Here is a 24,235-nt window from a genome sequence, read left to right as displayed (position 1 = left end):
CTTGTCTCCACTTCCTGTTTACACAATACACAAGTTGGATCTATAGCAGGATTCCATCTCAACATCCTGTCACATGTCGACAATCTGTGCAACGTCGCAATCCACATATGAAACGAATATTTCGGCGTGGCATGTTTGAACCATATATATTTACTCCATCTTTGCAAAATGTATTCTTTGCGGATCAACAGCCAAGTATTTTTGGAGGAGAACATAACTTTATAAATCTCTGCTTTGTTTCTCCAAACTGCAAGTCCTATGCACCATTATTTGCAGATTTTATCTTTTCAATCTCCTCCTCAACTCTATTCAGAATCACTACACGATGTCTTCTTCTTCTGTGTTTTTGTATAGCTTCAGCAACTGTTGAATTTCCAGGAATGCCCAAATCCATAAACCCTCTTGCTCCCAACAAATCTCTCAGACGCCCCATATTGCACCAATGATCATACCAAAAAGAAGTAGTCTCGCCATTTTTTACTTCCATTCGATGAAACCTTCTGGCAGAGTCTCTAGTCTTAAGGATTTTCTTCCACATCCAAGAGCCAACTGTGGTGGTTTCCTTAATAGACCAAAAGGATCCTTTCCGGATCAGATACTGCTGAACCCATTTCACCCATAATGAATTCTGACCAGAAAGAATTCTCCAAACTAGTTTGAGACAAGAAACCTCATTCACCTATGTTAAGATTTTCAGCCCCAGCCCGCCTTCTTCTTTCTTTTTACAAACTTCTGCCCATCCCACTTTTGATTTCTTCATATTTAACCCAGGCCCCGACCACAAGAACCCAGCACAAAGTTTCTCTATCCCACTTAGACATTGTCGAGGAAGCCTAAACGCTGAGAGCGAGAAGTTTGTCAAACTCATGATGACAGATTTTATTAACTGCAGCCTCCCCACATACGATAAAAACCTCCCATTCCAATCGCACATTCTTGTCCTAACCTTCTCCATCAACGACAGGTAATCTGCTACTGTCATTTTCTTGGTGAGCAAAGGTAAACCAAGGTAACGAACTGGAAGCTGACCCGCTTCAAATGGAAAGTTCTCAAGTATAGCATTCTGATTATTTGCGGAAATCCCAGCCATATATAATGTCGATTTTTCCAAGCTGATTTTTAATCCAGAGAGCTTCTCAAACTTCTCAAACACCTTGAGAATCCCTTCAACCGATCTCTTCTGCCCATCCGTGAAAACCATTATATCATCTGCGAAGCATAAATGAGTCAGAAGAGCATTTTTACATCTCGAGTGATATCCCACTAGTCTGTCAGCAGCCGCTTTATCTAACAACTTAGAGAGAACATTCATGCAGATAACAAATAGCGATGGAGATAGAGCACAACCCTGTCGCAAGCCTCTGGCGCTGTTGAAATAACCGCAAGTTCTCCGTTAACATGAACAGAGAATGAAGCAGTCGAAACACAGAGATTGATCCAGTGAATGTATTTAGCTGGAAACCCAAAGCTTTGAGTGTTGCTAAGAGAAAATGCCACTGCACCAAATCGAAAGCCTTATATATATCGATCTTCATAGCGCACCTTGGAGAGATCTCACTCTTGTGATAATCTTTTACTAATTCAGTAGCTAATAATAGGGTCTCCATCAACAACCGGTCCTTAACAAATGCTGACTGATTAGATGAGATGAAAGTAGGCATTATATCTTTGAGACGGTTGGCTAGGAGCTTAGATATCACCTTATATAACACATTACAGCAAGATATTGGCCGATAATCCTTCATTTCCCTAGCTATCTTTCTTAGGTATCAGAGCCAGGATAGTAGAATTGATACCTTTGGGAAGAAAGCCTTTGATGAAGAATGATTGAACTGCTACAACCACATCATTCCCAATTATTGGCCAAGCTGCTTTGAAGAATTCAACTGTGTAACCATCCGGTCCCGGCGATTTATTTGATGGCATTTTGAATATCACCTCCTTCACTTCCTCAGCTGAAACGTCTCTGATTAAATTTTCACAATCCTCTTCACTGCAACGAAACTGAAGGAGATCTTGTAGGCTCTCCACATTAGGCATTTCATAATCAAGCGGCCTATGAGTGAGCATTTCTGCGAAGAACCTCTCAGCTTCTTTTTTAATGTCTTCCTCCGTTGTAACTATACTACCATCAGGACAAACTACTTCTTCTCTGATGGCATTCATCACCTCTCTAATTTTTGCTGCATTGTGAAAAAACTTATTATTCCTGTCACCAGCCTCCAACCAGTGCATTTTTGACTTCTGCTTAAAGACCTCCTCTTCTATATCTGCAAGTTTCTGCCATTTCTCCAATGCTTCACACTCTCTCCTCATAGCTTCTGAACTCGGATTCATTAAGGTTTCTCCATGCCTATCACAAAGAAGTAATAGCGCCTCCTTCGTCTGCTTATGAAGCTGCCCCAGTTTATCTTTACTAAGAGACCTCAACGCCGGCTTAAGACCTTTAAGTTTCTTCCCAAGTCTGTATAAGGCTGAGGTTGAATGAAAAAGTTGATCAGTTTCTCTCCAATACTCTTCAACTGTCGGCAAAAATTCATCCATTGCTATCACATTTGTAAATTTAAACGGTTTCCTTTTCTTCTGCTTGTTCTCAATATCAAAATGTATCCTGCACCTGAGGTGATCAGAACATCCACCCGGTTCAAAAACACTATATGCCCTCCCCAGACCATGAAGAGCAACATCATTGATTAGAACCCAATCCAGCTTCTTACAAATTAAATCTCCCTCCCTCTTGTTACACCATGTAAACATAGGCCCATGAGATCCCATATCTGTTAAAGCACAATATCGAGTAAGCTCCTGAAAATCTCTCATCCCTGTAGTAACATTAGGGCTATTTTCATAACTTGAATGCTCTTCGCCAGCCAAAATCTCATTGAAGTCTCCAAAAATTAGCCACTACTTCCTCTTAAACATTGGTGAATCTTTATGATTTCGCAAGTCCTCCCACAAAACCTTCCTTTCTTCCATTGTGCTCAAATCGTACACAGAAGAACAAAACATCTCCTCCTCCATCCCTTCTAACAGAACTGAACAAGTAATTAACTGACTACTTTTAAACACTGGTGTCATCCTTACTGATGGCCCCCAAACAACCCATATACGCCCAAGATGATGATGCTCATAGTTAGCCATGTGAGACCAATTCATGTGAGACCAATTCTGAAAAACTGAATTCATAATATTTCATGCCTTCCTTTCCTTCACTCTAGTTTCTATCAAGCTTCCAAACTGTAAAGACTGATTCCTGACCCATTCGCGGACTACTTCATGTTTTGATGGTTTATTAAAGCCGCGCATGTTCCAGAAGAACCCAGTCATCTTGCGTCGCGGGGTTTCTTCTTCTTATTTGGATCACACGGGCCATCATCCCGCACTCTCTGAACAGACACATCTGAAAGGAATTTATGTTTAGCCTTGTATCCTCTTGGCAAGAACTGTCTCCTAACCACTTCATCTTCTCTCATTGACTCCTTTTCCAAATGCTCCTTATCACTTTGCTCCTCGCTTCGCTCCTCCGCATTAACTTCCTCCAAAACCTCCTTGTTAACCTCCTCTACTTCATTATTCTATGTTATTTCTCCCTCTTCTTCATCCAAACTCAGTACTGAAAATCTTGATTTAGAAAGGATTGATACCTGACAAAACTTTAGTTTTTTTTGTTACTGCAGGGGTACGACTAGCTTTCCCCGGCGATACATCCATCCAAATTTTTTCTCCTTCCTTCACTTCCCTTATTACTTTCTACTATCGTCTTCTCTAGAACCTCCATAATATTCCCATTTTTGCTAGTTGTCATGTCCATCTTATCCTCTGCATCAGCATCAAGAATAGTTTCCGACCCAGCAGCTTCAACTTCTTTCGATTCCACCACCTCTGCACATTTCTCCTTCACATTACCAACCTCCTGAACCTTAATCTCCATTTCAACTTCACTCTCTTCCTTCCTCCTTCTAAAAGCTCGCATAAGATGTCTCCATTTGCCACAATGAGTACATTTTGATGGGAGCCACAGATAAGTATATTCCACCCGAGTTTTATTCCCCTGAAATGTGAAGTTCATTGATTTTGGTAACTCTTTCGACAAATCAGCTTTGACAACACCTTAGCAATCTTCAGATATATGCATTGCTCAGTTTCCGGATGTAATCTCGCAGGTATACCAACCGGACTTGTCACAAAACTTAAGCCCTTCCAGGAGAACATATCCATTGGTACATTCTTCAAGTGGACCCAGAGAGGTATTGAATGTGTTTCCTGCTCAATATCTTCTATTAATGGAGACCATTTCGCCATGATAACTGGAACTTCAGCAATGTTCCACATTGCTCTTCGTACAATCATGTTCCTCGTGACTGGATTACTCACTTTGAACTTCATTGTTGTGGAGTTAATCACGTAAACATCAATCATCTGCGACTTGTCACTTTGCGCCCAAATCTTATTGACAATCGCATGAACCTTGCCTATATGCGGAGCTTTATCCAAAAATCTTCCAATTAGAAAATCTTCCCACAAAGGAGCAGCATCCTTGAAAACTTCATCCGGCACACTCACAGATCCCACACCATCTTCCATTTGAATTTTCATCTCATATTTCTTCAAAATATTCTTCCCTTTAACCGCGTTAATCCACTCCCCCGTTTTCAGATCCGAGTTAATCGGAATAGACTGACTACCTTCCAACGTTTCTGTCGAAGGCGCTGATAGATTTGTTTCTTCTTCATCTCCGATCCCAAAGATTCTCCTTTTCCCACCGTCACCGAGTTTCTAATCACCGAACCTTGGTCACCCTCTTTCGTAATCACAACCTCCGAACCTTGAATCCCCATCGCCGGAGGCAGTAGATGACCTCGATCCCCCATCGGAGATCTAGATCCTGCTCCGGAGCCATTGAGATCCGCCGTAACCCCGATCGCCTTTAGTTTCGCCAAAAATCAAAACAAAATATAATTACAAAGTATAATTTGTTAGTAAATTTTCTTTTAATAATATTTATAATCTAATATATTAAAATAGAAGTCACAACTTCATTTCATAAGTGATTTTTTTTTTTAAGTTGGACCATCTCTTAGAAAATTATTTAAATGAAATTTTGTATACATATTTGAATTATTTGAACTATTCTAAGAAAAAAATGAAATAAATATTCCTATATTTTCTTTGAATGAAATTTGAATAAAATATTTTCATATTTTTTTATTACAGCATAAATATATATTATATTTTTCATTAAAGCAAACATTTAATAAATTAAATTAATTATTTTTTATTTATAGTATAAATGAATATTTTGTTTTTCATTTAACAAAATCTTTTAAATATTTAATTAATAGACAACATAAGAAACCTTCAAAAACATAGATAATAAAATGAAAATTCAGGTTTAGAAAGACAAAACAAACATAATGCATTAAAATTTTCGGTTTAATAATTTAATTGAAGCATACGCTTTATAAATTACCGGTTATGACCTAAACCTAATATATATATATGAGTATAATCGTAAGAATATTAATATCTGAGTTAATAAAGAAAAGAATAGAATAGAATGTAAAAAAAAAAAAAAATCCTCTGGCGATTGGCGATGGCGATAGCATTCAAGGCCAAGGGTATCGATGGCCAGCCATGAATGGGAACCGGGGGCTCGGGAGTTTCGCGTGAATCGTACGAGATTCAGTCGAATTGAAAAGTATGAGGGATTTGATGGAGATTGATATGTTCAAAATATCAATTTGAGATCTAACGAGATTTTGAAGACGGGGTTTTCGATTGGAGATCGGGATGAAGTTAACATAGAGGCATCGTGGACAAGACCTGCAGATCGGAAGAGGATTCCTGAAGATCAATTACGAGATCTACACTCTTTAAAACGAAATCTCTGATAATGGCTTGGGGAAAAGTCAATATTATGCAATATTATGGCTTGGTCTCTGGATACGGTTTCTATAGATGGTTCACGGGATTGTATGGATACATGTTGTGCGATTGTGCGAAACATGTTGGAAGGATCTGGTATTAATGTGCTAGGATTTTCTTAAAGCGTTCTTAGTAACTATAAAAGGAGCAAGGCTTCTTCGTTTACAGACACAACTTTCAGTTTTGTAACACAGAAACTAAACACTCTTACTTCTCTGTTTCTGGTGCCGGTGATCATGTCTCAGGGTCAACTGGTTGGAGCGAATGGTGATGGGAAAATTGGTGGAGGCAACCGAAAGAGGCTGAAGATTTCTGTTCCACATTTCGATAACTCTGACCTCATTAAGAGTTATTCCAAAACCTTGATCGGAAGGAGTATGAATCCAAGGAAGCAAGATATCTCGTCCTTGCTGGTGATGCTACCAAAGATATGGAAAGTGGAGGAGAGGGTAGCAGGCACAGATTTGGGATTGGGAAAGTTTCAATTCCACTTCGACAACCATATCATTTCGACTTTTGGATGATAGCCTTGGACCGATGGTAACTAAGGATGGCGAGAGATTTTCCTTCGGTGATCCCATTTTGGATCAAGATCGTAGACGTCCCCACATAATTCTGGTCAACCTCTACTTTTCATAGCATTGGTGATGCGATTGGTGAAACCACAGATGTGGATCTTTATGATGGTAAAATGCGGGTACTTGTTGATGGGCGCAAGGAATTGTGTTTTGATACAACGGTTGAGGTACTTGCAACTCTCAAGTATGATAAACTGTTTGGATATTGCTCGCTCTGTTCTAGTCTTTGCCATGCTTTGGAGTATTGCCCCTTGAATCCGAAGAGTTTGCTTAAGAGGAAGGAGATTAGAGATGGAGTAGCGAATCGAACCGAGGATCGAGCAAGAAGTTACAAGGGAGTGGTGATCAATGAGGGAGGAAGCAATCAAGAAGGTGAGAAGGATGTCAAAAGTATCAAGGAAAGGGTAAAGGAAAGATGTATGAGGAGCAAGACACGAAATGGGAGAGGGTGACTGATCGTGGAAACAAAAGACCATATTCAAACCGGTCTCACAACAAAAGTGAGGAAGGGAGTTGCAGATGCCGGAGTTCTCGCTGGGAACAATCAAGAAGGCCATCTGAAGAGGAAAGAATTCGATACGCCCGACCTTCACGAGGGGAAAAAGTCCATTAAGAGGGGAAAGAAGTCTGTTATGGAAGGTAAGAGAAGACACACGTGAAGAAGGAGAAATACGGATAGATGGAGAGGACAAGATTACTGTGCATCAGGAAGAGGAAAAAAACTTAGGATCAAACAGCAATGCAAGTCTTACGAAGGGAGTTACTCCACTGTTAGGCGACCAACGTGACTCTACTAAGGTAACTACGACTTTAGGAGATATGGGGAATGGTTTGATACTGGCTAGTGAATCTTTAGGTGATGTAACCACAACTCTAGAACAATATGGAGGAACAAATGTAGGGGTGGAATGGTCTCAAAATGAGGATGGAATGGAATTAGGTGAGGATGATCATAATTGGAAAGAGTCTGATGAGATATTGGAATTTGAGGATGAATTTCAGGATCTTACGGATGGTGAGGATAAGATAATGACTCAGGAGGGAGCTACGGAAGCGACTGAAGAAAATGCGCTTGTCAGAGATACAGCCGACACAGAGGCACCTGCAATGGAGAAGAAAGTTGCTCCCCGTAAACCACTATTTTCAGGGAATGTTGGTGTCCATACAAAGAAGTTTACTCAAGTCCTAATGTCGCCGCGTAAATGTGTAGCTCCCAAGCAGACTGGCCGGAAGGGAGGAGGAGGCGGAGGTGCTAAGAAGATGGAAGACAAGGGTCCCTTAAACCCTAAACAACTTCCTAAACCTTAAGCTTTATGGATAAGAGTTGTCTATTAGATTTATAATGGGATTGCGGGAGGTTTTTTATTTATGGTATTACTAAAATAAGCTCTACGAGTATCTTTTCTTTTTGGAATACTTTGATTTTGGGAGGGTTCTCAATTTGGTCTGGTCTGTTTGTTTTCTTAAGGTTATGGAATAAAAATGGTTGCTTTGGTTATTGGTATTGGATCAAATGTGCAACTGGATATGATTGCAGTACTAGTTCTTTTGTTCGGGAAATAGACTGCTTCACGCGCATAGTTTTCAGAAGGTATGATAAGGAATTAGAATGGTTTTGGTCTATTGGTATTGGACAGCGAGGCTCTATTGCACAAGTTCAATTGTTCTGGCTGGTCTCCTCAAACCAGTTACGAAACAGCTTTATGCATGGAGTTAGACTTGCAGACAACCGTGAAGACGTAGAAGACGATATGGCCCAGAGCATATGCGATTAGACATATACGGAATCTTTACTATATGGGGAATAACCCTTTTTATTATAATAGTGGTGTTCGTTTGGTTGCCGCAGCTTTTTGAGTCTGCGTCTGTTCGTTTTGGTGTTGTTCGTTTTTCAGACTCAGACGCAGCTTGTTGTTCGTTTCGAAGACGCAGAACATTGACGCAGACGCTGGACGCAGACGCAAGAAATTGATTTATTGCTGTTCGTTTGGCAGACGCTGCGACTATTTGATTTTGTTTATATTTTAATTTTATAAATTTGGAAAATTGTATTTTAAATAAATAAAATGTAGTTTGAATTTGTAAAATTATATTTTAAATAAAGAAATGTAGTTTACATATATTTACATGCATCAAAATATTATATTTAATTGATAATAATTTTTAGTCAACTATACAAATTTAACAACATTTTTATCATAAATTAAAGAAAAAATAATATATCAAAATATTTATCACAAAACAAAGCTAAATAATACATAGTCTTAAATAAATAAAACAAATATTTCAATATCACATAGAAATGATAATCAAAGTTATAAGCAAAGAAAAACCAAGTCACTAACTTAAACATTTAATACGGTAAACGACCTCTACCATATTCATCTGTGATGTTCTTACGCAAAGCTTCCATCGCTCTATCACCAGTCGGCTCATATACAGTATGTCCACCACCACCACCATCATCATCATCTTCTTCTTCATCACTGTCACTATCAGCTTCTTCTCCTTCTGCTTCTCCATCATCATCACTTTGCCATTGTACAAAATCATGATCTTCCCGATGCGAATCACGTATGAAGTTGTGTAGCGCCATCGTCGCTGTCACGAGCTTAATCCACTTGACCAGACAATACTTTGGATGCTTATGATCCAAAATCCTCCATTTTGCTTTCCGTACTCCAAATGTCCTCTCAATCACCGATTGCAATCCTGAATGCTTTCGGTTGAACAACTCTCGTGCACTAACAGGTGGTCCTCCTCTAGCAAACTGACCAAGATGATATCGCATACTACGATGCGGACCAAGATACCCCGTCCTGGTCGGATATCCCGAGTCAACTAGATAATACTTTCCAGGAGGAGGATGTGGAAAAGAAGCCTCATTCCTCGCACAATGAGTCAAAACCTTTGTATCATGTGCTCTACCAGGTACACCGAGATATGCGTATATGAACTTCATGTCGAAGTTACATATAGAAAGAACATTCATTGTAGGATCTTGCTTTCTACCTTTATATGCTTCTGCATTGTGACTTGGAGGGCGAACCGGCACATGAGTTCCATCGAGTGCTCCAACACAATCTCTGAAATGAGGCCAATACCGATCATCATTCCTCAAAACCGGACTCACTCTTCCAAACTCGCCTTCTTGTGGTCTTAATGTATCCTCCGCAAACTTCAGAATAGCACTCAAAACATCATCAAGCTTCCGTTGGACCGTATCCAATGATCTTTGATACCTTGCAGCAATATCCCGCTTCGTCTTATCTTGACCAACAGTCTCGAGAAACATCGCCACAGATTCCTCAAGGTAGACATGGTGAGTCTCTTTCAATCCATATCGCTCAGCTAGCATCTTGCACAAAGCTTTAAAATTCTTTTGGTTCATTCGAAGAATGTCATAACATTGCTGATCAGATTCATACATAAGTTGTTGAACATGTCGCCATCCTGCTCCTCGATCTGTTCTATGACTCAATCTCTCAGTAATAGGCACATCAAGCAAACCAAGTTCATCATCATAATCACCATCCTCATCTTCCAACATCCATCTTTCAAGCATCTACAAAACCATTTTAAATAAAACCATAAGTAGTATAATACACGTGATCTGAACTGAGACATAATGCATATTCGTAAAGACATATCTGAGACATATAAATGACCAATCTGGTCGTTTCCAATCTGGTCGTTTGCAATCTGGTCGTTTGCAAGACCACAAACATAGATATCAAGTTCAAGACCACAAAACAGACCTTTAAAACTACACACACGACATGTATATATATTTAACACACACGACATGTATATATATTTAACACAGGCGACATGAGTTCAAGGAACAGACCAATCACACAGACCAATCACATGTTTATATAAGTTAAACCAAAAATTCATTCTCAAAGTGCTGAACCAAAATCAAGACACAAGAAGAGTAAGAAGTGAAGTATTTTCTCAGCTAAGTCATCTGTTCCCAAACATATAAACAAAGACATGATCATAACTGATTTGTATATATAAAACGTAAATCAAGTTCCATATATATATATAAAGGCCACAAAAGGCAGAGTTTCATACAAAGATCAGATCACAAAATACTAGTTCCAGCAAGATCACAAAATAATCCTAAACTCCATACTAGTTCCAACAAGATCACAAAATAATCCTAAGCTCCATACTAGTTCCAGCAAGATCACAAAATAATCCTAAGCTCCATACTAGTCAATCATCACGTTTGATCTTAGTCCTAAGCTCTAGAAACTTAATCTTCGCTTCATCCGTCTTCATTGTTATAAAGGCCCTTCGACTCCCTTCATTATCTATAAGATGTTCCATTGCTGCTTCATATAATGGAGACCACTCTCTCACTCCAGGCAATGCGTACAGTATCTCTAACACATTCTCAACACTAGAGGCTTCTTGACGCTCCAACATCCGTTCCGCTATCCTATTCTTCACCTCCAGAGCTGCAGTCCGTTTGTCACAAGCTTCTACAACCAGATCTTTCTCTTTACGCTTTCTTTTGGCTCTTGAACTTCCGGAATGAGTCTGAGCCGCTGGCTGAGTTTGGCGTTGTGTTTCTGTCTGAGCTTGTGGCTGAGTTTCTGTCCCAAATGCTTGAGTCTCTTCTCCTGGCTGAGAATCAGCTTCATCACCATCATCTCCACCCACTCTAGAATTCAAACTTGCTTCTCCATGTTGAGCGCTCCATCCTTCAGCTCCAGTTACAACTACACCACGAAATTCTTCTTCAAACAAATCCATATTAGCAATCTCTTTGCATATGGATTTTCTAATCCCAGGACACTCCTATATAACATAAAAAGAAACAGAAGTCAGTAGAAGAAGTAGTAGATCAGATCAGTAGCAGATATAAACATGGAAACTTGAATAAATCATGTCTAAAAAATACACAGAAGAGATATAAGCGAAACTGACCTTTTCACGTTCATTCCACCAATCATCTGACATATCAATCCTTCCCATGTCATCAAACCCAGGCCCTGTCCTATTCTGAAGCAACTTCTTAAACTTAGTGTATCTCTTCCTACTGGTGTCGTATTTGTTCTTGAAAGGCGGCCAAGTGTCATATCCTTTCTTAAACTTCGCTTCAAAAGCCTCTATGATGTTCTGTTTCCCTATTTTATTCATAGATGTACTCGTTCTATTTCCCTTTTTTCTCTCTTCAGCGTAAAGTTGGAAAAAAAACCGGGTTTCCTCAGGAGGCCAATTCTAAAACACACAAAAATTAAGAATAAAGCATAAAAAAACAAAGCAAGACACAGACCCTAAAGCATACGACCTAAAGATTCCGTACGACCTAAAGCATAAAACCTAAAGACATAATACGACCATTCCATACATATAACAAGCAAGAGTAGTGTGAGAGAGCCTTACATCTTTTGCCATCTTAAAAAGTGAGAGGAACAGTGGTAGAGAGTGAGCTTGAGAGTGTGAGCTTGAGACACACAGACACAGCCTGAGATGCTATGGAGAAGCCTGAGACAAAGCAAACACACAACACATTCATCAACCTCTACACAGTTTCATCAAAAGACACAAGAAATCATTTTAAAACAGTTCAAACTTAATACAGACCAACTCTAAGCATCAATACCAACACTTGTTTATATTTTTCTCAACTAATCAGTAGCCACAGTATTATTATAATAAACAAAAAAACAAATTAATTCTATCAAACACTGGCGCAATAACAAGTTTTCCCAGAGCAACCAAACAACTATTAAAGCTCAGTACAAGTTAAGCATAGCATAGAGGTTCACTACCAGCTGAATGGGGTGAGAAAGGAAGGAAGATACTGCTAGCATCAAGCATTAAAGGTATCTTAAGTGCGGACTGAAAATTCTAAAACTTAAAAGGTTTCTTTCCCAAATGTTTCTCAATATTTTTTCTCAAAATCTGTAACACCCTACAATTCAGACAAAAAAAGGGAAAAAATGAGAAGATTTCATTTACCAGGGATAGCATACTCAAATGCTCCAGGATTGCATCGTAGAACTTGGTCATATAACTGAAAAGGCTCCTCAGAGTTACAATTGAGCTCCTTAGCCTCGTTTCTAAGATCTCTGCAAAATTAAATCACAGAGAAATAAGTTGGTGAGCTCTACATTCTACAATCACGAATAGAACTTCACCTTGGCACATTCTCATCAAACCTAAAAAGAAGCCAAGCTACGCTAGTGCAGAGAGATCATTTTACCCACACAACTACTCTACCACGCATTTGAGGGAAAGAAGCACAATCTAAATCTCAGAGATACTTAAATCAAGAGCCAATACATGAAGACGTAAACTTCTCTAATCATCAAAGCAACAAGAGCCAACGAAACAACATATGATTCATTGCTTTTCATAAATTATCTGATCTGATAGCTTCTAAATTCAGATGCGAACACAGTCAACACACAAAACAATATTTTTCTCAACACAAACGGACATAGCTCAGGACGTAAGCTTTTCAGTTTGTTTAACTCTGAGGCAACTTTGCCTGTCCGAGTCATAAATAATAGGCAGAAACACAAGAAGACAAGAGAAGTAGAAAGCCATATATAAAGCAAACACACAACTTCAGATTCTATACGAGGATGATAGCTACAGTGACGAACCTTAAGAAGCTTCGGAGAGCTTGAGAGAAGCTTGAGACAAGAGGCTGAACACAGAACACACTTATTTGCCGCAAATGCTGAAAAAAAACACAACACAACACACTTATAATCGATGCTTGAAACCAAAATGCTTTAGAACAGAGAATTTTTTTTTTTTTTTTTTTAGAACAGAGACAATTACCTGAACGAGAAGCTATGGAGAAGAGAGAGCTTTGAGATGAGATGCCATGGAGAAGAGAGCTTCGAGATGAGATGAGCTGGGTTCGAGATGGAGAGATGGAGAGAGAGAGTCGGGTTCGAGATCGAGAGAGAGAGAGAGAGAGAGAGAGAGAGAGAGAGAGAGAGAGAGAGAGAGAGAGAGAGAGAGAGAGAGAGAGAGAGAGAGAGAGAGAGAGAGAGAGAGAGCTGGGTTTGAGATCGAGAGATGAGAGAGATAGCTGGGTTGGAGATCAAGATTCGAGATGATATGGAGAAGAGAGAGCTTTGAGATGAGATGCCATGGAGAAGAGAGCTTCGAGATGAGATGAGTTGGGTTCGAGATGGAGAGATGGAGAGAGAGAGCCGGGTTCGAGATAGAGAGAGAGAGAGAGAGAGCTGGGTTCGAGATCGAGAGATGAGAGAGAGATAGCTGGGTTGGAGATCAAGATCCGAGAGAGAGAGAGCTGGAGAAGAGATGCGTCTAACGGAGAAAGGATGCGTCTGCGTCTATTAGGTTAGGTATTTTTTGTAATTAGTGAATTAGGTTAAGGGCAAAACGGAAATTAGATTAAGTAGACGCGGAATTTAAGTCGCGATCGCTGGTTTTTTTGGCGGCTGACGCTGGACGCTGCGTTCGGACGCAGACGCAGACGCAGGTACCCGCGTCGATGAAACAAACAAACTTTAATGAAAAACAAAGCCGCAGACGCAGACGCCGGACCTGCGTCGATGAAACGACCAGCACTAATATTGGTTCTTTGGCACACGGGAGTACTTCATGATTGGTGTATAAATATTCACATTATACTTAAGTACATATTGGAGATACTGTTCACTAGTTTTGCTATGGAGATGAAAACCTTTACATTGATCCGGTTGGTGAATGGGACTTGGATTGTGATATTAAACATATGAGCAAAGTGATGCTACGAAGTATACCATTAGTTTTAGTGACAAATGTCATTTTATTATTATCGGTACCATATAGGGAGACAGGGGAACGGGAGGCCCTTAGGCGTCCTGGTAATGGGGAGAGCAGGGTGTCCTTATACCCGAATATATTAGCTTTACGGAGCATTCACAATCTTGATTAAATGAGAGTTTTAAATTGGAATTGTAGAAGAGCAGGAAGTAAGTGGACCAAGTTATCTATGTGAGATTTGGTATAAGTATAAACCAGAATTTTTTATTTTTATCCGAGACGAATCAAGACCCGGATTTCATTCAATATTTTCAACCACATTTTGGATTTGATAATTTGGTAACTGTGGACCCGATAAGAAGGAGTGGTGGATTAGCTCTCTTTTATGATAATGAGTATCAGGTTAAGGTTCTATATACTAGTAACCGAATGATTGACGTGGAAGCAGTGACACATGGTAAAACAATTTTTCACTTTTGTGTAAGGAGATCCAGTACTGAAACTAAGTGAACAAGTTTGGGAAAGATTAACGAGATATGGGCTTGCGCGATCGGAACCGTGGTTCATTATTGGTGACAAATGAAATTACAGAAAATCATGAAAAGGATGGAGGAGCACTGAGGAGTGCATAATCCTTCCATCCTTTTAATAATATGATAAGAAATAGTGGACTACTTGAATTCCCGGCTCGAGGGAACAAAATTTCATGGCAAGGAAGGAGGGGAAAAGGGAAAGGAGCTGTGACGGTTCGATGCCAACTTGATCGTGCTCTAGCTAACGAAGAATGGCATACATTATTTTCTTGCTCTTATACAGAATATTTGGGGATGGTTTCCTCGGATCACCGTCCGGTAGTGGCGTATGTGGAAGATAAAGTGATCAAACGGAAAGGTCAATTTCGGTTTGATAAAAGATAGATTGGCCAGGAAGGACTTATGGATTCAATAACCTCAGGATGGAGGGAATATAATGAAGGGTGTACAGCGGATATAGTCAATAAGATCAGTAATTGTCGTCACGAAATTGTTCAATGGCGGAAAAATAATCCACCATATGGGAATGAAAAGATAAATGAGCTTCAAAAGGCTCTAGAAGAGGTGCAGACAGATAATAATCGATCACTAGAGGATATTCTAGAGGTGTCTAGAAAATTACCCTATAAAGATGAAGAGGAGTATTGGCACCAGAAGAGTCAGAACATGTGGTACTCGTCTGGTGATCTTAATACACAATTTTATCATGCCCTCACAAGACAATGGCGAATCAGAAACAGGATTGTGGGATTACATGATGCTGCTGGAAGTTGGATTACGAAGGATGAAGGAATTGAAAGGGTTGCAATGGAGTATTTTGAGACTTTGTTTCGTACTTCATCACCTTCTGAATTTGATAGTTTTTTCGATGAGGTAATGTCGTCTATCACTACCCAGATGAATCAGCGGTTATTGAGACCAGAAACGGAAGAGGAGGTATGGCAAACTCTGTTTATGATGCATCCCGAAAAATCTCATGGACCGGATGGAATGACTGCCCAATTTTTCAGCATTCCTGGCATATTATCAAGATGGATCTGGTAGAGATGGTGAATAATTTCCTTACTACAGGAGAGCTGGATCCAAGGTTAAATATCACCAATATTTGCATGATTCCTAAGACGGAACGACCAACAAGGATGACGGAACTAAGGCCCATCAGTCTATGTGATGTGGGGTATAAGATCATCTCGAAGGTCTTATGTCAGAGGTTGAAGATATATCTTCCTTCCCTTATATCCGAAACTCAATCTACATTTGTGGTGAGACGGTTAATTTCGGATAATATCCTTATAGCTCAGAAAATGTTTTATGGATTAAGAACTAATAAAGCATTTCAAGGGAAGTTTATGGCAATCAAAACAGATATGAGCAAAGCATATGATATGGTGGAATGAGATTTTATTAAAGCTTTACTTCATAAAATTGGATTTGCTCCCCATTGGATTAAGTTGATGATGGAATGTATATCATCAGTACTATTGAATAGTTAACCAAGAGGACTTATAATCCCACAAAGAGGTTTACGTCAAGGAGACCCCTTATCTCCCTACCTATTCATTTTATGTGCGGAGGCGTTAATCGCAAATATAATAAAGGCAGAACGGGAAAAATAATTAATGGGGATGAAGGTAGCACGAGCGTGTCCAGCGATATCTCATTTATTATTTGCGGATGATAGTCTTTTCTTTTGCAAAACACAGAAGAAAGAATGTCAAACCATTCTCAAGATTTTAAAGGAATATGAAGCGGTTTCAGGTCATTTAATAAATTTTCAAAAAACTTCAATTCAATTTGGGCATAAGATTGAAGTTTTCAGTTTTATGCATGACCAGTTAACTAATAGAATCAATGGTTGGATTTTTTGGTTTTTTACTAAAGGAGGGAATGAGGTAATTATTAAATCAGTAGTTACTGCATTACCAAATCATGTGATGTCCTGCTATCGGCTTCCAAAGGCAATTGCAAAGAAACTCACGATTATAGTAGCTCAGTTTTGGTGGAGCCCAGGGAAAAGTACTAGAGGTTTACATTGGAAATCATGGGATAAGGTATGTATAAATAAGGATGAAGGTGGACTGGGATTTAAGGATATTATGGATTTCAACACGGCCATGCTTGGTAAACAATTATGGAGGCTTATAGAAAAATCAAACACTCTATTTTCAAGAGTTTCAAAGGTCGGTACTACAAAAACGCCTCACTCGTAGAACCGATTAAATCATATTCGCCGTCATATGGCTGGCAGATTATTGTTTCGGCTAGATCTCTGGTTAGTAAAGGACTAATTAAACGGGTGCACTTATACCCAACCACTCGTCCGAGACCAGCAAATAAAATCAAGTGCACTTATACCCAAATCTTACAATTGACTCGCTTATAGATCAGACAACACGGATGTGGAATTCACAGGTAATTCATGCTTTGGTGATCCTCAGGATGTGAAAATTATTGAAAGCATTCCACTAAGCAAAACTCAGATAGAAGATAGGAATGGATGGCATTTCACGAAAAATGGGAAATATACGTTAAGTCAGGATATCATGTGGAGAGAGTATACCCAGATCGATATAGGCAACCATTACTATTTGGACCTTCAGTAGATATTTTGAAGGATTTTTGCTGGAAAGTACGATGTCCACCAAAAATAAAGCACTTTTTATGGCAGTTGATATCAGGATGCATACTAGTTAGGGAAAATCTGCAGGTAAGAGGCATACAAGGTGATAAAGTTTGTGAAAGATGTGGAGCATTGGAGGAATCCATCAACCACGTTTTTTCGAATGTCCCCCTGCAGTACAGGCCTGGGCTCTCTCTAAGTACCCATCAAATCCTGGTTATTTTCCGACAAGTTCCTTATTTACAAATATTGATCATTTATTTTGGAGAGTGCTTCCAAAGATGGATGATAATCAGTTTGCTTGGATACTTTGGTACATCTGGAAAGGAAGGAATAATAAAGTGTTTAGTAATTTGGATATTGAACCCACATAAACTAGCGGACAAAGAATCTAAACTTTGGGCTGAGGCACATGTTCCAAAGGTACAGAGACCAGCACATCAAGAAGATACCACTTACATCCTGTCGATCCCTGGACGTTGGTGCTTTACAGATGGTTCTTGGAAGGATAAGGATAATTTTCTGGACAAGATTGGCATAGTACTTTGCCAGGTTTTGATAGTTTGATGGGAGCAAAAATACTAGGGCAAGTCTTTCCCCCCTCCATACGGAAATTGAAGCGTTAATTTGGGCAATGAAATGTATGATGAATCTACGTCAATATCAGGTTACATTTGCAACGAATTGTTCTCAATTGGTGAAGATGGTTTCAGAATCAAAAGAATAGCTGGCGTTTGCTACCTATTTAGAAGACATTAAAGCGCTGAAAAGGAAGCTTCCTCAGTTCATAGATTATTCATGTATCAAAAACGCAGAATACAAAAGCGGATAAACTAGCACGTAGTGCAATGTCTCAGCCGTCTTACGTGGTTCACATGGATTCAGAGCTACCCGTTTGGTTTGCAGAGTCAATATAAATTTGTTTTGTTGATGACAAAAAAAATAGAATAGAATTTTTTACAAAAATCATATAATGTAAAGTTTTACTTAATGTTCATGTTTTAATAAGATAAATATATTATTATATAAAGTTTGGTTCTTCAAAGTTACTAATTAACATGATCGTTACATGTGTCAATAATTTTTATAAGATTGTGACATGTGTCAAAATATAATACAATTTTTTAAAGATTTAAAATAAATTTAGAAAAGGAAAAATTATTATTAAGAAAATTTCTTTTTAGTTTTCTTAAAGATTTTAGAAAAGGAAAATTAATGTACATAGTCTTTAACATTTATTTATTTTTTTTATTTTTTTTTGTCAGCAACAAACGAGACTCATATAGACTCTGTAAACCAAACTGGTAGATCTGCATCCATATGGACTACAAACGAGGGTTGCCTTCTTGCACTACGTGCTAGACTTTAACATTTATATATTGTTAAATTATTGAATAGTAGTTTTAAAATCCTAAACAAAAAAATATTGTAAGTTATCTGAATGTATTTTTTCCTTTTTAAGAAAAAAAACTAATTTTTGGTTTTTAAAGATACTATAGAAATAAAATTATAAAAGAAAAATGTTATCTTTAAAAACAAATTAAAACAAAATCAAATTATAAATCCTACAAATACAAAAAATTATTGGGTTTAAGCTTCCTTATATTATTTTCACAAAATATAATAGTATTTACAAGCAAAATATTATCTAAGTATTTTCTTTTAATTTCTTGATACATTCAATTTTTATTATCTTTATTATATCACATGATATAATATTATCTAAATATATTTTTTAATTTTTTGATACAACTCAGTTTTTTATTATCCTTATTATATCATATGATGCTAACATAATTTTTTCAACTATAATGTTGGTGTCGTATATGAATATTTGGAAATATGATGAATATAATGACTATGTGTTTGAACATATAAGACAAAATATATAATCAATTAAAAAAAATTTTTTATCAAAAATAAATTAATTGTATGAAAATCTTAAACAAATGAAATTGTTTAATCAAAATAGTAAAGAAAATTATAAAATAAGTAACTTTCCTTTTTTTAATTATAAATAAAATAAATTTGTAAAAATAATAATATTTTCCTATAAATAACTAACTTTTCTTTTAATAGATAATTTTGTGTTCAAAAAATTATAAATAACAAAATAACTTTAAATGTTTCACCGATATGATTTTGATATGTGCCAAAAAAAAAATAGATTGTTAATATTCAATAAAATATGTCATTATTTTAAAATAACATCTTTTTCCTAAGAACCAAAATAAAAGATATTTGTAAGATAATTTTTATAATCTTAACCAAATAAGATTTTCTTTAAATCATGACAAAAGATAATTTTAAATTAAAATGTTATTATAAAAATATATTATTGAAAAATAATGAATTCAGAAAATTATTAAACATTGGATAAGTTTAATAAAATATTAAATTAGTACATAAAAGAATTTATAGTGTTGTCATTGACTCGATTAGTCTTATTTAACTTTTAATTTTTTTCGCTATTATTCTTACTTTGGGTTATATTCGGTGTAAATTTATAAATGTGAGTGTATTCTCTGTCTCTAAGTACAAAGTTGATAACAATTCACATATACACCATAACTATAAAATACAAATATACCTAAAATTTATGTGTAAAAATAAGTTTTTAATTAAAAAATAAGTCTTAAAGAATATATGCAGAAACAATCCAAAAAAAATAATAAGATGGTTTTTTTTCAAATAAAACTCGTTGCAACGCAACGGGCTCATATCTAGTCACTAATAATTTGAGACAATAAATCATATTACTACATGTAAACTATAAAATTATATTGTGTTTAAAAATATTATATTAAACTATTATTGATATAATAAATGTTAAAATTGTATACCTCTAATCATGTAAATCAAAATATATATATGTATAAAATAAAAATTATTATCCGCACGGTTTTGCGCATCAAGATCTAGTTACTTTTTTTAAAGGAGAATTACTATTAAATAATATTTATAATTACTTTTATTTATTTTTTAATCGTTTTTGCTATTATATTAGTATATATATATGTTTTGATTATGAACACAAGTCAAATTTTAAATATATAATTGTCATTGTATGACATTTAATTTAATATATTACAACATAAATCACAACTTCATTTTATGTGTGTGTTTTTAAGTTGGACCATCTCTTAAAAATTTATTTAAATGAAATTTTGTATACATATTTGAATTATTTGAACTATTCTAAGAAAAAAAATCAAATAGATATCCCTATAATTTCGAGAAGTAATCAGTGATGACCTCAAGGATTTCATGTTCGTCAATTAAAAATCTAAGATATTGAAATTCTAATTTAATAATTTATCTATAATATATATGAGTGAAATGAAATATGATAAAATCCTGGAATAATATCTATAATTTATCTATAGTATCTGCTCCACTAAAATAAAATGATAATATCCTGCCATCCTGGAAATTGAGTGATGCTAATATAATAGAATAAACTTTGCCTAAAACTACCAAAACTTCAAGACCCATAAGTGAAATCTAAGTCTTCGATGGCTTCTACTCTAACACAAACCACACAAACCATAAATAGTTTCCACCTCTTCATTCTATATAAGCATACGAATGAGTCATACTGATCATCATTCATTAGTAAATTAAGATACAATACTAAGATGGCATCTTCTAAAGTATCTTCCATGCTTCTCTTTCTCCTCCTTCTCGTTCTTGTGTTTCCCATATGGATAAAGCCCTTGGTGAAAAAGACAGCTCCACGAACTTAGTTAGTCTTTTTGTCTTTAAATATATAAAGTCATAGCTATTTACTCTATTATTTTGATCTATTTAGAAATGTTTTGAACTTTTTTTTTCTTTAATTTAGCTTGGTTTTAGTTCACAACTAACTATATCACATTAATTTTTATAAACAGAAGATAAACCATTGTAGTTTTGTTTCCTGTCTTGTTTCGTTCAGACCGAAGTTTATGATAGATGACAAAATAAAACAATATATATATGTATTTAAGTTGGGATTATGCGAATTGATAGACAAATGTCCACTTTACCAAAACTTGGCGTTGTAGTAATTAATTCGTTAAGTGGTTTTGGTGTAGAAGGCACAGAGCATCCCGATCAACTGATGACGGTTGGAAGGAGCCTTCTCTTTCGCATCCCTCCATGCCCACCGTCCTTATGTAAGCCTCGTCCGATAAGAATTCCTCCCCGACTTCGTACACCTCCACCCCCTCCACGGCATTGAAGGTTTCCAAAAGGCAAAAACACATGGATACCAAAATATTTGGATGAAAATATATTTTCGTAATTCCTCACTATAAATGTAATTCTGAAATTTTCTTTCAAAATAAAGAGATCATGCCACTCGGGATGATGGTATGATGATATGTTGTTGTAAGTTTTAAGCTATTGTATGATGATATATTTGTTGATATTATTCAACGTAAATAAATATAGTTTATGGATTTGTGTCGATAGAGAAAGTGGCAAAAAAGAAAATTTTAAAGAAAGAAATGAGAAGATGTTTGATACGACACATTCTATATTATATAAATGATATTTTCAAGTCACTTAAAATATGTTTTCCTCTCTGAGCGACAATAAAAGCGACTCTTTATATTGACGGTTATCTAATTTTTTTCAACGTTACCTTACCGGCTGCGTAGGCCGCCGGATTTCACTATTTTCCTGCTTATTTTACTTTCTACTTTCAATTTGGCTAGTATATGATGTCTTCTTCATTACTCCCTCCATTTCTGAATAAGTGTCGTTGTAGAGAATTTTTTTCGCTACAAAATAAGTGTCGTTTTCGATTTTCAATGCAAAATGCAAATTTATTAGTTTTTATTCAGTAATCTATTTTTCTATTGGTTGAAACATGGTTAGGTGTATTGGTAATTATGGTTTTATATAGGAAATGTACAAAATTAATTGTTTCCTTAGTCCGTTTGCGCAGACCCAAAACGACACTTAATATGAAACAGAGGGATATGTTGGGTGAACTGGAGTTTTCATCATCTTCATCTTCCGTTTTCTGATGAAAATCGAGGGCTGTCACTATCTCCATTAGTGATAGATCTTGCTCGATCCTTTATTCGGTTATTGGCGTTATTCCTCGTCGTATTTGGCGTGTGTGTTTTCCCTTTAATAGGGTGGGTGTATGAATCTGGTCTCCTCCGTCATGAAGATCAAACTACCCATTTGGTTTAAAGGCCTTGACAGACGACGTGTCTTGACTTTGCCGAGATCGTGTCCTTGTTAAACATAGGCGAGTTTTGAGCATCTTACAAACACATCGTTTATGATATTGCTAAAGTTTAAGCCAAAGCAAAAGCTTATTATTACCAAAAAAGGAGTGTTAATCTTTAACGTCTAATTTTACGAACTCAGTAGTATTATATAGTCAAGCAAATTAATTTGGTTATTCACTAGTCAATTAAAAATCTAAGATATTGAAATTCTAATTTAATAATTTATCTATAATATATATGAGTGAAATGAAAGATAAATAAATCCTGGAATAATATCTATAATTTATCTATAGTATCTGCTCCACTAAAATAAAATGATAATATCCTGCCATCCTGGAAATTGATGATGCTAATATAGAATAAACTTTGCCTAAAACTACCAAAACTTCAAGACCCATAAGTGAAATCTAAGTCTTCGATGGCTTCTACTCTAACACAAACCACACAAACCATAAATAGTTTCCACCTCTTCATTCTATATAAGCATACGAATGAGTCATACTGATCATCATTCATTAGTAAATTAAGATACAATACTAAGATGGCATCTTCTAAAGTATCTTCCATGCTTCTCTTTCTCCTCCTTCTCGTTCTTGTGTTTCCCCATATGGATAAAGCCCTTGGTGAAGAAAGACAGCTCCACGAACTTAGTTAGTCTTTTTGTCTTTAAATATATAAAGTCATAGCTATTTACTCTATTATTTTGATCTATTTAGAAATGTTTTGAACTTTTTTTCTCTTTAATTTAGCTTGGTTTTAGTTCACAACTAACTATATCATTAATTTTTATAAACAGAAGATAAACCATTGTAGTTTTGTTTCCTGTCTTGTTTCGTTCAGACCGAAGTTTATTGTGATAGATGACGAAATAAAACAATATATATCTATTTAAGTTGGGATTATGCGAATTGATAGACAAATGTCCACTTTACAAAACTTGGCGTTGTAGTAATTAATTCGTTAAGTGGTTTTGGTGTAGAAGGCACAGAGCATCCCGATCAACTGATGACGGTTGGAAGGAGCCTTCTCTTTCGCATCCCTCCATGCCCACCGTCCTTATGTAAGCCTCGTCCGATAAGAATTCCCTCCCCGACTTCGTACACCTCCACCCCCTCCACGGCATTGAAGGTTTCCAAAAGGCAAAAAACACATGGATCCCAAAATATTTGGATGAAAATATATTTTCGTAATTCCTCACTATAAATGTAATTCTGAAATTTTCTTTCAAAATAAAGAGATCATGCCACTCGGGATGATGGTATGATGATATGTTGTTGTAAGTTTTAAGCTATTGTATGATGATATATTTGTTGATATTGTGTCGATAGAGAAAGTGGCAAAAAAGAAAAATTTTAAAGAAAGAAATGAGAAGATGTTTGATACGACATTCTATATTATATATGATATTTTCAAGTCACTTAAAATATTTTTCTCTCCGCGACAATAAAGGCGACTCTTTATATTGACGGTTATCTAAATTTTTTTCACCGTTCCCGGCGGCGTAGGCCGCCGGATTTCACTATTTTCCTGCTTATTTTACTTTCTACTTTCAATTTGGCTAGTATATGATGTCTTCTTCATTACTCCTCCGTTTCTGAATAA

General features: G+C 36.5%; 3 protein-coding genes and 2 long non-coding RNA genes across 6 annotated transcripts; 3 read left to right on the top strand and 2 right to left on the bottom strand.

The window, feature by feature from the left end:
* Positions 1-256: 256 nt before the first annotated feature.
* On the bottom strand, positions 257-3,585 carry LOC125602576. The gene is made up of 3 exons (XM_048774145.1): positions 1,797-3,585; positions 731-1,209; positions 257-628 (listed from the first exon to the last, which is right to left on the bottom strand). Exons 1-3 carry the CDS (start codon positions 2,818-2,820, stop codon positions 257-259), a joined length of 1,875 nt encoding a protein of 624 aa, XP_048630102.1. The 5' UTR covers positions 2,821-3,585.
* Positions 3,586-5,519: 1,934 nt separating this feature from the next.
* Positions 5,520-8,001, top strand: LOC125602577. Its single transcript, XM_048774146.1, has 2 exons — positions 5,520-6,021; positions 6,171-8,001. Exon 2 carries the CDS (start codon positions 7,323-7,325, stop codon positions 7,809-7,811), a length of 489 nt encoding a protein of 162 aa, XP_048630103.1. The 5' UTR covers positions 5,520-6,021; positions 6,171-7,322; the 3' UTR covers positions 7,812-8,001.
* A 674-nt stretch (positions 8,002-8,675) lies between these two features.
* LOC125602578 lies at positions 8,676-13,437 on the bottom strand. 2 transcript variants are annotated; one of them, XM_048774148.1, is made up of 6 exons: positions 13,314-13,430; positions 13,133-13,209; positions 12,483-12,592; positions 11,904-12,005; positions 11,445-11,738; positions 10,531-11,315 (listed from the first exon to the last, which is right to left on the bottom strand). In XM_048774148.1, the coding sequence occupies exons 4-6, from the start codon at positions 11,913-11,915 to the stop codon at positions 10,728-10,730; spliced, it is 894 nt and encodes a 297-aa protein (XP_048630105.1). In that variant the 5' UTR covers positions 11,916-12,005; positions 12,483-12,592; positions 13,133-13,209; positions 13,314-13,430; the 3' UTR covers positions 10,531-10,727. The 2 variants fall into 2 exon arrangements, with proteins under 2 accessions (XP_048630104.1, XP_048630105.1); XM_048774147.1 differs by lacking the exons at positions 10,531-11,315; positions 11,445-11,738 and adding an exon at positions 8,676-10,068 and having other exon boundaries at positions 13,314-13,437.
* Positions 13,438-19,714: 6,277 nt separating this feature from the next.
* Positions 19,715-21,847, top strand: LOC125602580. Its single transcript, XR_007334929.1, has 2 exons — positions 19,715-21,150; positions 21,482-21,847. It is a non-coding gene; the product is annotated as an uncharacterized LOC125602580 (long non-coding RNA).
* Positions 21,848-22,998: 1,151 nt separating this feature from the next.
* On the top strand, positions 22,999-24,020 carry LOC125602579. The gene is made up of 2 exons (XR_007334928.1): positions 22,999-23,283; positions 23,613-24,020. It is a non-coding gene; the product is annotated as an uncharacterized LOC125602579 (long non-coding RNA).
* The last annotated feature ends 215 nt before the right edge of the window (positions 24,021-24,235 follow it).

The sequence above is a fragment of the Brassica napus genome, unplaced genomic scaffold, assembly GCF_020379485.1.
Source record: "Brassica napus cultivar Da-Ae unplaced genomic scaffold, Da-Ae ScsIHWf_2909;HRSCAF=3694, whole genome shotgun sequence".
Lineage (NCBI taxonomy): Eukaryota > Viridiplantae > Streptophyta > Magnoliopsida > Brassicales > Brassicaceae > Brassica > Brassica napus.
Note: the sequence above shows the minus strand (reverse complement) of the source record. Positions and strands in the feature narration are given on the sequence as shown.

What these genes read in the sequence shown, in the direction of transcription:
- LOC125602576 (XM_048774145.1), bottom strand. Translation starts at nt 2,820, where the DNA reads ATGAGAGATTTTCAGGAGCTTACTCGATATTGTGCTTTAACAGATATG. An exon ending in CAAAGGCTTTCTTCCCAAAG is followed by an intron (nt 1,210 to 1,796) that starts GTATCAATTCTA and finishes TATGCTTCGCAG; the next exon opens with ATGATATAATGGTTTTCACG. An exon ending in CAAAAGTGGGATGGGCAGAA is followed by an intron (nt 629 to 730) that starts GTTTGTAAAAAG and finishes CTTTCTGGTCAG; the next exon opens with AATTCATTATGGGTGAAATG.
- LOC125602577 (XM_048774146.1), top strand. Translation starts at nt 7,323, where the DNA reads ATGGGGAATGGTTTGATACTGGCTAGTGAATCTTTAGGTGATGTAACC.